Source organism: Aquarana catesbeiana, linkage group LG05 (assembly GCF_042186555.1).
Source record: "Aquarana catesbeiana isolate 2022-GZ linkage group LG05, ASM4218655v1, whole genome shotgun sequence".
In the NCBI taxonomy this organism is placed as follows: Eukaryota; Metazoa; Chordata; class Amphibia; order Anura; family Ranidae; genus Aquarana; species Aquarana catesbeiana.
Window position 1 is genome coordinate 101,402,064 of NC_133328.1, and position 17,316 is coordinate 101,419,379.

A 17,316-nucleotide genomic window follows, 5' to 3' on the forward strand; every position below is an offset into this window, starting at 1 on the left:
TCACAGCTCTCTCCTCCTCTTCTTCCTCTATGGCCTCTTTCTCTGGAGATTTGTCCTCTGAACCAGCGGTGCTCCATAGGATTTCAAGGGGCTACGCAAGCACTCAGGCAAAAAAGATGCCATGAGGTGCTTGAGTTGGTCTGCTTAGGGGACAGGAGCCACACTGGGGCAGAGATTCTGTGAGCTCTGCAGGGGCAGGCTCAGAGGTGGTTGACGCCATGCCAGCTTCAGCCAGGAATGGTTGTATGCGACAATGGCACCAACCTCCTCTTCACCCTCCAACAGAGACACTTAACCCATATTCCCTGTTTGGCTCACGTCCTGAATTTGGTGGTGCAGCAGTTCCTGAGCAGGTACCCGGGCTTACAGGATCTCCTGAGGCAGGCCAGGAAAGTCTGTGGTCATTTCCTCCGGTCATATAATACCAGTGCTCGGCTGGCAGCAACCTGCCCAAGAACCGCCTCATTTGTGACATGCCCACCCGGTGGAACTCAACGTTGGCAATGCTGCAATGGCTGCACATGCCACAGAGGGCCATCAATGAGTACCTGTGTGAGTAAGGCACCAGGACAGGGTCAGTGGAGCTTGGCTTTCTTTTCGCCACGCCAGTGGCTACTGATCAAGGATGCATGTCCTGTCGCCATTTGAGGAGGCCACGAGAACGGTGAGCAGTGACAGTGCATGCATCAGTGATACTGTCCCTCTTGTCTACCTGTTGGAGCACACGCTTTGTGGAATAATGGACAGGGCACTTGAGGCAGAACAGCGGGAAGAAGAGGAGGACTTCCTTACCTCTCAAGGCCCCCTTTATCCAGATAGTATTCCTGCAGGCCCGCCGATCACACAGGAAGAAGAAGAGGAGGAGGATTGTGTCAGTATGAAGGTGGAGGATAACACTCAGCATCAGCAGCAGTCTTCAAGGGATCTTTTTCAGTCAACAAAAACCAATGGAGTTGTACGTGGCTGGGAGGAGGTGGTTGTGGATCATGTGATCCTTAGTGACCCAGAGGATTCAGGATCGACTGCCTCTGCGAATTTACACTGCATGGCCTCCCTGATCATGCAAAGCCTGCGAAAGGACCCTAGGATTCGTGGTATCAAGGAGAGGGATCATTACTGGCTGGCAACCCTTCTTGATCCACGTTACAAGGGTAAGGTTGCAGAACTTATCCAGCCTTCGCAGAGGGAGCAGAGGATGAAACATCTTCGGGAGGCCTTGCAGAAAGGTTTGTGCAATGCATTTCCAGAGCCTGGGAGGTAACAATCTCCTGGTGCTGGACAATGTGTTGCTGAGGCTTTGTTCAGTCACAGAAAGAGCGGTGGAGAAGGTGGCCGGCTGACCGATGCCTTCAGACAATTCTTCAGTCCTCAGTGACCAGGTCTGATCGGTTCCAGCAACCATCGCCAGCGTCAGAATTACATGGTGCAAGAATATCTAGGGGCAAGATCAGACTTAGAGAACTTTCCAACAGAACATCCACCGGGTTACTGGGTCTTGAGGATGGACCACTGGCCAGAGCTTGCTCAATATGCAATTGAGCTACTGGCCTGTCCTGCATCCAGCGTTCTTTCTGAACGCACATTCAGTGCTGCTGGAGGCTTTGTAATCGATCACAGAGTGCGCCTGTCCACAGACTCTGTTGATCGGCTCACATTCATAAAAGTAAATCAGTCTTGGATCACCAGCTACTAAGCACCTGATGCTGATGTAACCGATTGATTTTTCTATGGATGTGGGATCCCTTGAAGGCTGCCTATGCTGAGTGACTATCCTATTATGCTCAGTGACTATCCTATTCCTCCTCAATCTTCATGTTGATAGCTTCTAAGAATATTTTTGGTTCAGGGCACCTCCACCACTGCCTAAGGCCCAATTTTTCTGCCCCTGTTTAACAGGGGCACGTAATTTATATTTTTGATCTAATATTTCACAGCTGGGCCTGTTCCTGCGTTCAATAAGAGTATCTGTGAGGCTTTACGGTGTTGTGCCACCACCACCACCGCCTAAGGCCCAATTTTTCTGCCCCTGTTTAACAGAGGCATGTAATTACAATTTTTGCTCTAATATTTCACAGCAGGGCTCATTCCTGCGCTCAACAAGAGAATCTGTAAGCGGTTACAGTGTTGTGGCACCACCACCACTGCCTAAGGCACAATTTTTCTGTCCCTGTTTAACAGGAGCACGTAATTACAATTTTTGATCTAATATTTCACAACAGGGCCCATTCCTGCGTTCAACAAGAGTATCTGTGAGGCTTTACAGTGTTGTGCCACCACCAACACCACCACCATCTAAGGCCCAATTTTTCTGCCCCTGTATAACAGGGGCATGTAATTACAATTTTTGATCTTACATTTCACAGCAGGGCCCATTCCTGCACCCACCAAGAGTAACTGTGAGGGGTTACAGTGTTGTAGCACCACCACCACTGCCTAAGACCCAATTTTTCTGCCCCTTTGCAACAGGGGCATGTAATTACAATTTTTGATCTAATATTTCACAGCAGGGCCCTTTCCTGCGCCCACCAAGAGTAACTGTGAGGGCTTACAGTGTTGTGGCACCACCACCACAACCACCAAAGGCCCAATTTTTCTGCCCCTGTTTAACAGTGGCATGTAATTGCAATTCTTTATATAATATTTCACAGCAGGGCCTGTTCCTGCGCCCACCAAGAGTAACTGTAAGGGCTTACAGTGTTGTGGCACCATCACCACCACCACCAAAGACCCAATTTTTCTGCCCCTGTTTAACAGTGGCATGTAATTACAGCTCCTGATATAATATTTCACAGCAGAGCCCGTTCCAGCGCCCACCAAGAGTATCTGTGAGGCTTTACAGTGTTGTGCCACCACCACCACCGCCTAAGGCCCAATTTTTCCGCCCCTGTATAACACAGGCATGGAATTACAATTTTTGCTCTAATATTTCACAGCAGGGCTCATTCCTGCGCTCAACAAGAGAATCTGTGAGGGCTTACAGTGTTGTGGCACCATCACCACCACCACCAAAGACCCATTTTTTCTGCCCCTGTTTAACAGTGGCATGTAATTGCAATCCTTGATATAATATTTCACAGCAGGGCCCGTTCCTGTGCCCACTAAGAGTAACTGTGAGGGCTTACAGTGTTATGGCACCACCACCACCAAAGACCCAATTTTTCTGCCCCTGTTTAACAGTGGCATGTAATTACAATACTTGATATAATATTTCACAGCAGGGCCCATTCCTGCGCCCACCAAGAGTAACTGTCAGGGCTTACAGTGTTGTGACACCACCACCAAAGGCCCAATTTTTCTGCCCCTGTTTAACAGGGGCAAGTAATTACACTCCTTGATATAATATTTCACAGCAGGGCCCGTTCCAGCACCCACCAAGAGTATCTGTGAGGGCTTACTGTGTTCTGGTACCACCGACACCTAAGGCCCAATTTTCCACAGAGTATATAGGGCAGGTCGTATAGTATATACAGGCGGTGAGAGGAAATCTACCCCCTAGGAAGGGAAATTCTCTCCTGTAGGAGTTAATATGGGAAAAAGGTGTCTCCACTGATGCTTTATCACCAATCTCGTTTCCCTAATAACCCCAAATTTTCTAAATCCAATTGTCATTGGGGACAGAAAGTGAGGTGAAATCTTCTGAACAGGGGCACAGACAGCAAAACAAATGTTACAGGGGTGATGATAACCCTTTCCTATGTTATACAAAAAGCTTAAAAATAGATTTTTGGCTGGAGCTACACTTAAAAAATGTATGTGTTCCAAATTACAAACAGATTCAACTTAAGAACAATCCCACAGTCCCTATCTTGTTTGTAACCCAGGGACTGCCTGTATACTGCTGTTGCTGAGTATATAGGGCCTGGGGGCCCCATGCCTTTTTTTTTAATTTGGGTGCGGGGTTCCCCTTAATATCCATAACAGACCCCAAGGGCCTTGTAATGGGCTGGGGGGGAGGGGGATCCATGCCGCTTTTTTCAATGATTTTCTTCTATATTGCCGGGACCCGACAATACATTACAGCCACAAGCAGTTTTAAATGACTTTTATTCCTTTAGAAATGTAATTTTGCTGCAGGGATTGTTCTAAACACGGGAAAAATGTGCCACTTTACAGGCATACTATAGTCACCCCCCAGGCACGATAGTTAAAGGAATATTTCACTTTTATTGTTTCACTTTAAGCATTATTACAATCACTGCTCCCGAAAAAACGTCCGTTTTTAAAACTTTTTTTGCATTGATACATGTCTCCTGGGGCAGGACCCGGGTCCCCAAAAACTTTTTATGACAATAACTTGCATATTAGCCTTTAAAATTAGCACTTTTGATTTTTCACGTTCGGGTCCCATGGACTTTAATGGTGTTTGCGTGTTCGCACAAACTTTTTGTCAGTTCGCATGTTCTGCCATGAAACGAATCAGGGGTGTTCGGCTCATCCCTACCAAGGAGCTCTGGGCTTCAGTATGAAAATATACAAGTAGATGTGAATGGAAGGTTTAACTGTCTCATATAAAAATCCAGATAGTAAATAAAAGGATTCATTCACAATGTTAGGTCTGATTTTATTTCATTTTACTATACCAGTAATGCATGGAATTCCTGTGTGCTGTCACGTCCATATGTGTATTCTGCTTTACAAATATATTGTTTTCACTCTGGTAGATAGTGCTGTGTATGTAAATCTCCTCTACATATTACTATCAGTGACTCCTACTTACCATAGTCACTGATGGAAGTGCTCTTACCTCTTATCTCTGCTGGATTTGTCTGATGATCAGAACATGCTGCAGAGGAGGGGCGAGGAGAGAGAAGGGAGGGGGTGCTCTGTGAAGTCTCGGGAACGAGCACAGAGCCGACATCAATCAATCAAAATGACCGCAAAGTGGGTGGATCCAGACTCCAGAGCCAGACCATTGTCGGCATTACACTGTATGAGTCTGTAGCCCCTCTCACAGGTATTTAGCTCAATTTTAACAGCATGGGGGCACTTCTGAGAGGGCTGGAAAGATTTATAGATATCAGCAGCTCACATAGAATAGATGTAAGCAAAGAAAAGGAAACCCATACTTCTCTTTTAAGGGTTGTGTCCTCAATCTCCTTTCTCTATCTCAAGGATGGAACATCAGAGGTCTGTTTAGACACCTGATATTTCACCAAAGCCCCCCAAAACATTTTTAAAAAGTGATAGAAAATAATATTGAAAAAAAAAAGGTGAAAAAAAATAAAAAAGAAATAAAATAACAAAAATAAAAAAAACTATTGACATCAGTGGCAGAACTACCAGGGTCACAAAGGTCACATTTGCGAACGGGCCCCGGCATTCCCCCACCGGGCTTTAGAGGAAAGGGCCCTGGCCAGGAGTCAGGGGGGCCCTTCATGGTTTCTTGAACCAGGGCCCTGAAGGTTCTAGTTATGCCACTGGTAATAGGAAAAAATAAATAAGGGACATTTCTCCCTAATAAATTACTAAAAATTACCCTTACTTGGTTTGCTGTTATCACACTGTGAACTTGCTGTTATACATTTATACAATAGACAATTAATGCTTTACCTTCTGTTAAATTGGTGCTTCTTTAATATAAGAAAGAGGTACTCTGTACTCACCAGTGCCCCACTGCTAAGAAGAATCATGAAGATGATAAAAGACTCAAACCAATTGTGTTCAACTATCCTGAAACAGGTCTTCCTTAGCTTCCACCACATTTTGCCAAATCCTTCTGTGATGTCCACTCTGCAGCAGGAGCAGTAACGCAAACAGCCTATAAAATGTAAAATGAACAAGGACTAAGAATTCATATTATATTATATTATTATATAATATACCATTATAAAATTACTAAACTAATATATATATATTGGGGAAAATAATTATTTGATCCCCTGCAGATTTTGTACGTTTGCCCACAAAGAAATGAAGGGTCTATTATTTTTATCATAGGTGTGTTCTAAATTATAGAGACAGAATATCAAAGAAAAATCCAGAAAAAGTATATGATTCAAATGTTATAAATTGAGTTGCAGTTCAGTGAGTAAAATAAGTATTTGATCCCCAAATTAAACATGACTTAGTTTCTTGTAGTTGGTTAATAGGTTTGCACACATCTCAGGAGGGATTTTGGTCCACTCTTCTTTACAGATCTTCTCAAAATCCTGAAAGCGGTTGTAAATCTTGCTTGGTAATTTTTACCTACAGGTAAAAATTACCTTTTTATAGGCTTACCTGTAGGTAAAATTAATATCTCCTAAACGTGAACCATTTAGGAGATATTTACCCTGCATACAGCCAGTGACATCACTGGCGCATGCACTCTGAAGGTCCGGCATACCTTGCTGGAACTTTAGAGCTTTGTGCCGGAACCAAGGGCTCCCGTTGGCATGCGCGGGAGTGAAGTCATTGTGACTCCAGCCAATCGCAGCGCCGGAGCTCGCGAACCCGGAAGAAATACAGGGGGAACATGTCATGCCTCTCAGCAGCGACTTTACAGTGCTAGAGGGCTTCTTTCCAAGGTAAGTATTTCATAATGTGCTAGTATGTGATGCATACTAGCACATAATACCATTGCCTTGCAGGTTTGTTTTTTTTTTTGGAACATCTGCAGTTTACAAACGCTTTAAGGTTTCTTGGCTGTCACTTGGCAACTCGAAGTTTCAGCTCCCTCCATAAATTTTCTATGGGATTAAGGTCTGGGGACTGGCTAGGCCTCTCCATGACCTTAATGTGCTTCTTCTTGAGCCGCTCTTTCGTTGCCTTGGCGGTATGTTTTCGGTGGGCAATTTTTTAGGTCTTTGAAATTGGGCAAACTTATAAAATCTGTAGGGGATCAAATAATACATTTCCCCACTGAATAGAAAAGCCTAAAGAGTGACAGAAAATTACAGTTGGGTGGAATGTGGCCTACAAACAATGAAACAGCGAGGCAGATTTACTAAAACTGGAGCACTCAGAATCTGGTGCAGACATGCATGGTAGCCAATCAGCTTCTAACTTCAGCTTGTTCAATTAAGCTTTGACAATAAAACATGGAAGCTGATTGGTTTCTGTGCAGAGCTGCACCAGATTTTGCTCTTTCCAACTTTAGTAAATCTCCCCCCGTATGTCTGTGTCTGTATATGGCATTCAGTTGCAACATGGACCAGTATTACATTGTTGTAATCTAGGTCAGTGTTTTCCAAAACTCTTCTCAGATATGTAGCACTATTACTTTTACTGACCCCAAGCATGATTTTCTCTAATATATTATACCATATGCAACCTATCTACTTTAGCCATACATAACTGAGCCATCCACAAAAAGAGGGCTCTTCCTGTACATAATTTCCATTCTCATCCCAACAGTTTCCAAATAAACACAATGGAATCCACAGACAGATGTAGTCTGCTGGTTAAATTTGTATGTTCACTGTAATGCTAGAGATATAATTTTCAACAGACTGTACTTTACATAGGTTCTAAGTCTTTCCACATCTCAAGTAGAGAGAAAAAAATTATATATAAAAATGGCCTCACTTATTAGGACTATGCAACGAGCAAAAGTGATGTACATGCTGCTGTACACCATGTGAGTTAATTGGATTCACTCGTCAGGTATCAGTAGACATGTGCGGTTTGTTTCATTCTGAAGTGAAATTCAGACAGATTTTTCGTTATTCAGAAATTCAGATATATTCGAATTTCCAAATTACAATAGCAACAAATGTAAACTAATTGAAAATAACTAAATTAAATTCAACCGAAATTCAAATAGAATTTGAATCAAATTCAAATCAGATTCGAAAACAAATTTGTAATCAATTTAAAAACGAGAATATTATAAAATAGGATTGAAAACAAAGGAATAGAATAGAAAACAATAGACTATAATAGAATGAAAAAGAATAGAATGAAATAGAATAGAATAGAACAGAGGAGAATAGAAAATAAAATAATAGACTAAAATATAAAGGATTAGAATAGAAAAGAATAGAATAGCATAAAAAATAGAAAATAGTAAAAACAGAATATAAAAGAAAGAATATAACCATCTTTCGAAATTCGAATTAAGAATAGAATAGATTGGAATTTGAATAGAAATGCATAGAATAGAAAAGAATAGAATAGAAAATAAAAGAATAAAATAGAAAAGAATAGAACAGAAAAAAATAGACTAGAATAGAACAGAATACAACTGTCTTCTGAAATTCGAATATCAAATAAAATTAATTCTAATTTGATTAGATTAGCGTAGAATAGAAAAGAATAGAATAGAATAGAAAAAACAATAGAATAAAATAAAAAAAGAATATAATCATCTTCCGAAATTCAAATTTTCAATAAAACAAATTTGAATGCTGATTCGAATTTGAAATGAATTTGAAAGCGAATGAACGAACCTAAATGCATTCTGAAAACAAATTTAACTAAACAAAATTATTTAAATAACGAATCGAAATGAAACAAATTTTTTTGTATGGGTTAAATCTGGCTATGTCACCTCTAAGTTCAGGTGGTACCTAGGAATCTGTAGGCGGAATAAACCCTTTTGTGTTAATACAAGGAGGTGAACAATGGATATTCCCTTTAAGATAACAGGCAAGCAATAATAAAAGATAGCAGTATGCGGTACAAACCAGTAGCTTGTAGGCAGTCCTGTCACCATTTCTAAAAGCTGAAATCACTTTAAAGAATCATTTCACATTTCGGTTATAAGTAAAAATCTGATGTGCTAAGCCTCCTACTGGCTCCCTAAATCCCTATGGACTCCAGTGGTGAGATATTCCCATTACAGTTCCTTGCTGGTTCCTACATGCCTTGAGGGGGGTTGCAGGTGCTCTGAAGTCACAGAGAGGAAAAGGTATTAAGGTTATTATACCTTGTGGTGCCTGCTCTAATACAAAAGTATTTATCTTTTAGTGTGCATAATTCTAAGTTGCCTTTGTCTCAAGAAATTGAGGATATAATTGAAAATAATAATGTCTATATTATTTTCACTAAAATTCTCACCAAAATAATAATTAAAAAAAATATGTGTGGATGCTGCTAAAATAGGCATCATGATAGCCATAACTTATAAATCCATACCATTAGTATGCAATGGAATGGTTTCAGTATTTCACATAAACAGAAAAGGCTTTACAGTAGCAAAGAAGATCCTATCATTCAGTAACATTCAGCAAATGGATTTACACATCAGTATTATGTGACTGGGATTTCCTGTTTGCTGAAAACAGTAAACACCAGCCAAATCTTGATTTTTTTTTTATTTCTTAATATAAAGGGTAAGGATAGAGCTAATAAAATAATCTAACAATTGTTTTGCAGCAATGAATAATTAGCGGCAATTAACAGTGTTCGTTTTATAAACCAGGACTGTATTTATTTAGTAGAAAAAGAAAAATATCTTAATTATAAATGAAAAAAAAATCCTTTTTAATTGAACTGTTTTATCAAAGGAAGAGTAAAAATATGCCGCCATTGAGTTTTAAATAGCAGGTCATGTAAGCAGGGTTTTAGAGACTTGTTGGGCAAGGTCTGTGTTTGCAATACAATAGCAATAATAAGCAAAAAAAGTGTAAAATAATACTCACAAACAAAGCAATAGACAGGTATAAACAAGAGAAAGCATCTGCCTCTCGGCATGTCTGCATGGGGACATCAGATCGTATGTTCCACGGAGCATGGACGAAGCATATTATCTGACGCACACACGCGAGAGGTGTAAATGCTTTCTCTTGCCAATTGCTTAGTTTGTATTATTTTACAGAAATAAATGTCAATAGTTTTTACAGTATTATGCTATGTGGGGTTCTTTTCTTTCAATATGGTCATCGTTTAATAAAAAGGCTGCAGAATTTATCTGGGGAGCGGAGGAGTTTGCCGGAGGGGGTTTAGTACCATAGATCTTGTCCCATTAACCTGGGGAAGCACTTTTGACCTTTAATAATTGAGGGGTCTTATTGTCTGGTACGGTTCAAGTTGGAAGAGGAGATTGTCACAAGATGCACTGCACACAGCGTTAGCTGATACCAGATTTTCACTATTGTTTCCACTATCTATGTAGGTGTATAATAATTTTTTTAAAATTATATTTATATTTTTTTGCACAATTGCACTGTGATTTGCTTTTGATTGATTTATTCTAAGGATTATGTACTTAGAGGGATAGTGCAACATCTTTTTTTTTTTTTGCTTATAATTATTTCATATCTGTTTATCCTCAATAGCTATTGTTAGTTTTATGTAACACTAAGTGCACAGAATACACATTTATCAATAAATGAGCAATGCTCATAAACACTGAAACTGTTGTCTGATCTTAACTTAGTCACATTTAATGAAGCTTGTTCTGTAAAGGTAAAAAAGGTTTGCCACGTATCCAAGTAGCTTCACCACAACTGAAACATCTACTTTAAAGTGATTGTAAAGTCTTTTTTTTTTTTATAGTCAAAAATAACAAACATGTTATCCTTACCTGCCCTGTGCAGCGGGCCTCTCATCGATCCGGGCGGATGTCATATAACATCCTTCCAGATCGCGCCTCGCGCTTGTTCGCGGGGGCGGTGCTGCGGTGTCATCTGTCACAGACTGCGTCCACTGGACATATCCAATGATTGATCACTGTACTGACCCCGCTGCTGGTACCATGCGACTGCTGCAACCAATCACAGCAGGTCACATGACAGTTGTAAACAATGAATGGCTTCCTTTCAAGCCATCCACTGTGTACAATTGTGTTGCTAGCTGTGATTGGTCACAGTGATTACATGGTACAGAGTGGGCCAATCACAGCTTATCACAACAAAACAAACAGAATGAATTTCATTCAGTAAAATGTTTGCTTATAGCAATGACATTCACTGCTACATGCAAACATGTGTAAAAAAAGATATATATTTATTACTTTCCCAGAGTAGTACAATCTTAGTAAGTTAACTGTGTGTTAAAAAAAATGTAAAAAAATGAAAAAAATAATTAAAAAAATAAACATAAAACTGAAATAAATATATATATATATATATATATATATATATATATATATATATATATATATATATATATATATATATATATATATATATATTTTTTTTTTTTTTTTTCCGTACTGTCACCTGATAACTGCCACACCAACTATATATGATCACGCTGTACTGCACTGGTGACAGTATGTAAAACAAAAGAAAATATTTTTTTTTTTTAATTTCTTAATTTTCCAAAAAGTTATGACAAAAAATTAAAACTTCAACAAACTTGCCATGCCTCTTACTAAATACCTCAGGCTGTCTACAGTCTAAAAAGGGGTCATCTGTACTGCCCTGACATTTTTGGGCCTCAAGAAATGAGAATAATTTTCAGATACTGTATATACCATAGTTTGTGGACTATAAATTTCCTACAGACTAGATAATATACACTGATTTGGGTTATTTTTGCCAAAGAAATGTATCAGAATACATTTTATCCAAAATTTATTAAGAACAATTATTTATTTGCAAAATTATATAATTTTGAACAGAACTGAAACGGCCTGAACAGAAAAAAACAAAAAGAGCGCATTCCTCCATGCACACAGGCAAAGTGGATGGAGGAATCCCCCCACTAAGATATTGTATACTGACAGCAGGACTCTCCACTGTCAAAAAACACTGATCAGCGGCTGCAGCCAATGATGGAAAAACGTTTCTTAATCCACTTCTGTTGAACAGGGTTACTCAAACATGAATGAAAATGTGGCCAATTCCCACAGAACTGGTCAAATTTCAATCATCTATGGCCAGCTTTAGGCCTCATGCACAAAGGGCGTTAGAAAAAATGAACTGCAACCACTACCAATGCCAGGAAAAAGCGGCTGTAAAAACGTGCTTTTTGTAGCTTTTTGTATTGGCATTAATGCACGCTTAGCACGCTAGCTTTTAGCAGCGTTTCTCTGCCTCTATGCAAAATCAATGGTTCCCCATGAGCCCATTGATTTGAATAGAAGTCGCACCACCATCGTGATCCGACTTGCGGTGCGGCTTGTGCACTGAGGATCTTGAAGGGGAACCCCGCCAAAATGAAAAAAAAAACTGACGTGGGGTTCCCCCAAGAGAGTACCAGACCCTTCGGTCCCCACAATTTTTCAAACTTTGTAGTACTGCCTCTGTGCTGATATATACATTTCTCCATTCTAAGCACTACATTTGTATTGCTGGGGGAGTAAGAGAGGTCCAATGGTGTAATAGGAGCTTGCGGGCCTGAAACAGGGCTCTAGTAGCTGCCTCCAGCCAGGGTTGTTAGGAAGAGGCCCTTGTCCTCATCAACATGGGGACAAGGTGCTTTGGGGGGGGAGGCCGCAGGACCCCCCTGTCCCAAAGCACCAACCCCCCCATGTTGAGGGCATGTGGCCTAGCATGATGCAGGAGGGGGGATGGCGCTCGCTCTACCCCCTCCCTTTCTTGACCTGCCAGGCTGCGTGCTTGGATAAGGGTCTGGTATGGACTTTGGGGGGACCCCACATCAATTTTTTTGTGAACAGCTGATAACTTATGGGATCCCAGCCCCTTCCAAAACATGCAATTTTCATTTACTTTGTATAGAATTTTCTCTTTTTGATGTATTGCATTGACACAACTGGATTTACTGTTCCGTGAGAAAGAAAAAACCTTAGAATCAGACCCTAAATTAAACGTTGTCCTCTTCCTGGTAATTTGGTTGCTAAAAGTTTGGACAGTTAAAAGAGAAGTTCCAGAACACAAAAAAATAAACAATCATACTCATCTAGACCAATCTAAGCTGCAGTTCCAATCTCAGCTGCAGCTGTCCCCCGCTGGCTCTACACCGAGAACTGAGTGAACAAACCCCTCTGATTACTCAGTTCTCTGTATTCAGTCTGCAGGTATCTGGTGACTGTCTGGCTCTTTACTCTGCCCCTCCAGCACTCACTGGAGTGCTGGGCTGTGGATGGGATGAGAGTGGCTGGCTCAGTCTCCCAGAAGCTCACTGAGAGGCTGAGCCAGCTGCTGGTCCAGTTATCTGGGTGGATACCAATTGTAGAGTTGGGATCTTTCTAGAGACTGGACCGGCTGAGTGATGGGTCACAGGATGGCAGAACGAAGTGCACTCCTGTAATCCATAAGAGATTTAGGGCACAAATAGCTGCCTTTGGCCATACTTCTCCTTTAAATGGTGTGTTCTACAAATTGTATTTATTACCTGCATTGCAAGAATAATATAAACCTGGAAGATTGGAAGAAACTGTGCTTAGAGGACAGATATAGCTGCTGGCACTTCACTATACATAAAATAGCGCACAATCAATTAAATACATTATAGTAAATGCTAAAAATTAAGTGAATATACACCCAAAATAATGCAGTAATGTCAGTCAGAGATATGAACTCTGAATTTAATACAAAAAAAGAGTTATTTGCATATATAGAAGTGAAGTGAAACACTATCTACATTTTAGTGCAACAAAATAAACCTGCAAATAATGAAAACACGAAGTCAGTAACCCAGACATCCCAGACGATGTCCAATAGGACGAAACGTGGCGGGTGGAGCTCATGTCCATTATGCCATTGCATTTTTGATCCACAGTCTACATTTTATTGCCTATGTGATTGGTGTCTGTATACAGCGCTGTTTTCAACTGGATTTTTGCATGTGTTTAGTGCTTTTTAAATAAAGGATTTTATGCTTGGTATTACCTTACATGTATCCATGAGACCAGAGTTTGTTCAGAGAGAGCAGTGACCCCCTATCTGGATCTGGAGCATTGGGAGACCTGCAACAATTCTTATAGTGCGATTGAGCCTTATTTGAAAGATGGAGATCTTTCAACAACTTTTTTGACTCAATACTTATGGTATAGGAGTTTACATTTTCTGGTAAGCATGTTGGCTATATGTTTTGGTGATGTATCACAGACTGATCATTGAATCCTTAGATATATCATTTCTTCACGTGAGAATCTGATCACAATTTTCTTGGGACGTACTCTTCACAGTGATCCTTTTGTTTATTGGGTTACTGACTTTGTGTTTTCATCATTTGCAGGACTAGTTTGTTGCACTCAATTGTAGAGAATATTTCACTTCACTTCTATATATGCAATTATCTCCTTTTGTATTGAATTCAGAGTTCATATCTCTGGCTGACATTATTGTATTATTTAGTCACATGATCTATGGTTGGGAGAAGGGGGTCTAGGTCATTGTTTGAATCTTCCATTCACCAGAGATCACATGGCCCCAAACCCAGGTATTGGGTCATGTGAATGGCCACCATAGGATCCTGGAACGGTGGTTTTCTAGCAGATAACAAGCACTCAGTGGCTTTTGTTACCTATTATAAGTTTAAGTGAGTAGAGCAGGGAGGAGATTGGGGGATCTTACTTTGACAATAAGTCCCCTTTAAAAGGCATTTAAACTCAGGAGCAAAAATATAATATACTGCAGCTTATCAGTCCTTGGATGTTGTGATTGCATTTCTTTCTTTTTTTTTTTTTTTAGACCTTTTTCCCCTTATTTTCACTTGTGACCCTGCCAAAAACACATTTCATGTCCTAGGGTAACACCACTAAATCACTGCCCTGTATCTTTGGAGGGGCAGCGTGGTCACCCTAATCTACTCTCCTGATATGGAATACAAATACCTCTCCCTCTACCCATCTCCAATACATAGGGCAAGGGGAGTCATGTACTTCACAAAAGATAGCTGGGAAAGATGACTGTATTGTTTGACATATCAGTTCAGAGTACAGTACATTTGAAGGACACTGGAATTCTAGCAAGATGGCAAAATCAGGGTGATTTTTTTGTAGGTGCAAAAAATGTAATTAAAAAAAAAACTGAATGCACCAACTACATCAAACAAGTGGTAAGCTGAGATATATTATGTTTTTGTTCTTGAGTTTTAGTGTGAGAATGTTTGCCTACAGATTGAAATACAGGCTTTAGACCCCTTTCACACTGGGACGGTATTCAGGCGTTTTAGTGCTAGAAAAAGCCTCTGCTAAGCGCCTGAAAACCACCTCCTATTCATTCCAGTGTGCCTTTTCACACTCGGGCGGTGCGCTTGCGGGATGGGAAAAAAGTCCGTCAAGCAGCACCTTTGGGGCGGGTTGGGAGCGCTGTATACAGCGCTCCCAAAATGCCCCTGTCCATTGGAACGAATAGGCAGCGCTTTCAAAGCGCCTAAAAAGGAGTCTTGAAAGCGCCACAAAACTGGAGTTTTTTTACCCCTTTTTTGGGGTTAAAAGCTCCCCGCTAGCGGCCGAAAAGAGCCCCTTCAACAGTGGTAAAGTGCCCTAAAACTAGCGGCGCTTTACCGCAAACGTGGCCCCAGTGTGAAAGGGGTCTTAAAGTGATTGTAAATGATCACCTTGTAAAACAACCCATTCAGTTTAAAATAGAAATGAAAGATAAAACATTTGTATAGATATAAAAATGTATTATAAAATACTTTTTTCTCTTTTTTATAAGTGATCACATTCCCTCTGTTTCAGCTGCATAAGAGCTGAGGGGAGTGGGGAAGCAGCAGTACACTGAGCTTCCCAGTAAATGGATTTGCAGTGGGGGCGTGTCAGGACAAGTCTGATCGTTGGATTAGAGCACACTGAGTTCCCAGCAGAGCTGATCACGGTGTGCTCTCCTGCTTAGTGTGGTCAGTTTTTTATTAGAAAGGTTTGAATTTTTTTACAAACATTCAAACAACCAAACAAAACTTTTGGCAGCGTGTAAGCAAAAGGGCATAATTTCCAAGAATGCTATGACATTTCTCACAACTTGCACAGAGCTATTAGCATACTCAAGTGAGTGGAACAGTAAGGTGAATCAGTAAACAATATTAAGATATACAGTATCTCACAAAAGTGAGTACTCCCCTCACATTTTTGTAAATATTTTATTAGATCTTTTCATGTGACAATACTGAAGAAATTACACTTTGCTACAATGTAAAGTAGTGAATGTACAGGTTGTATAACAGTGCAAATTTGCTGTTCCCTCAAAATAACTCAACACACAGCCATTAATGTCTAAACCGCTGGCAACAAAAGTGAGTACACCCCTAAGTGAAAATGTCCAAATAGGGCCCAAAGTGTCAATATTTTGTGTGGCCTCCATTATTTTCCAGCACTGCCTTTACCCTCTTGGGCATGGAGTTCACCTGAGCTGATGGGTGTTAGAGACCCTGTGCTCCTCCATCTTCCAGGGTTTAGGTCTGGAGACATGCTTGGCCAGCCCACCATCTTTACCCTCAGCTTCTTTAGCAAGGCAGTGGTCATCTTGGAGGTGTGTTTGGGGTCATTATGTTGGAATACAGCCCTGCGGCCCAGTCTCCAAAGGGAGGGGATCATGTTCTGCTTCAGTATGTCACAGTACATGTTGGCATTCATGGTTCCCTCATGCCGCAGCTCAGTTTCAGGGTCTTGGCAATCTTCTTATAGCCTAGGCCAGTGATGGCAAACCTTGGCACCCCAGATGTTTTGGAACTACATTTCCCATGATGCTCATGCACTCTGCAGTGTAGTTGAGCATCATGGGAAATGTAGTTCCAAAACATCTGGGGTGCCAAGGTTTGCCATCACTGGCCTAGGCCATCTTTATGTAGAGCAATATTTCTTTTTTTTAGATCCTCAGAGAGTTCTTTGCCATGAAGTGCCATGTTGAACTTCCAGTGACCAGTGTAATACAGTGAGAGCTATAACACCAAATTTAACACACCTGCTCCCCATTCACAACTGAGACCTTGTAACACTAACGAGTCACATGACACCGGGGAGGGAAAATGGCTAATTGGGCCCAATTTGAACATTTACACTTAGGGGTGTACTCACTTTTGTTGCCAGTGGTTTAGACATTAATGGCTGTGTGTTGAGTTATTTTGAGGGGACAGCAAATTTACACTGTTATACAAGCTGTACACTCACTACTTTACATTGTAGCAAAGTGTAATTTCTTTCAGGTTGTCACATGAAAAGATATAATAAAATATTTTTAAAAATGTGAGCGTTGTACTCACTTTTGTGAGATACTGTATAGCTTTGTTCATCAGAAATTAGTACTATACACAACGTTTGTACAGGGCAGAGTAATCTTACTGCTAATTATAAGGTATACAGTGAGAATCAGTAAACGTAGCCTTGAAACAATGCCACTAAACAATCCTAAACTCAAACCAAACCTACTACCATCAGAATAATTCTACGTTTGACAGCTCTGTCTACGTCCTTCACAATCCAGACATATCAGCTAATATCTTGGCTTTGCCTACATATGCTTACCTCAAACACCACTATAGGCCCTGCAAAATTTGCATAGAGACAAGAGCTATAGGGGCTAACCCTGGAACCTGTAACCA

The 17,316-nt window shown here is 40.6% G+C and overlaps 1 protein-coding gene across 4 annotated transcripts in view; it reads right to left on the reverse strand.

Moving 5' to 3' along the window:
* Positions 1-17,316, reverse strand: part of LOC141144373 (sodium channel protein type 5 subunit alpha-like) — a 586,505-nt gene that overhangs the window by 108,544 nt on the left and 460,645 nt on the right. For all 4 annotated transcript variants that reach the window (XM_073630007.1, XM_073630006.1, XM_073630004.1 and 1 more), the window contains one exon: positions 5,604-5,758. In XM_073630007.1, coding sequence (XP_073486108.1) covers positions 5,604-5,758 — 155 coding nt within the window. The remainder of the gene's footprint in view (positions 1-5,603; positions 5,759-17,316) is intronic.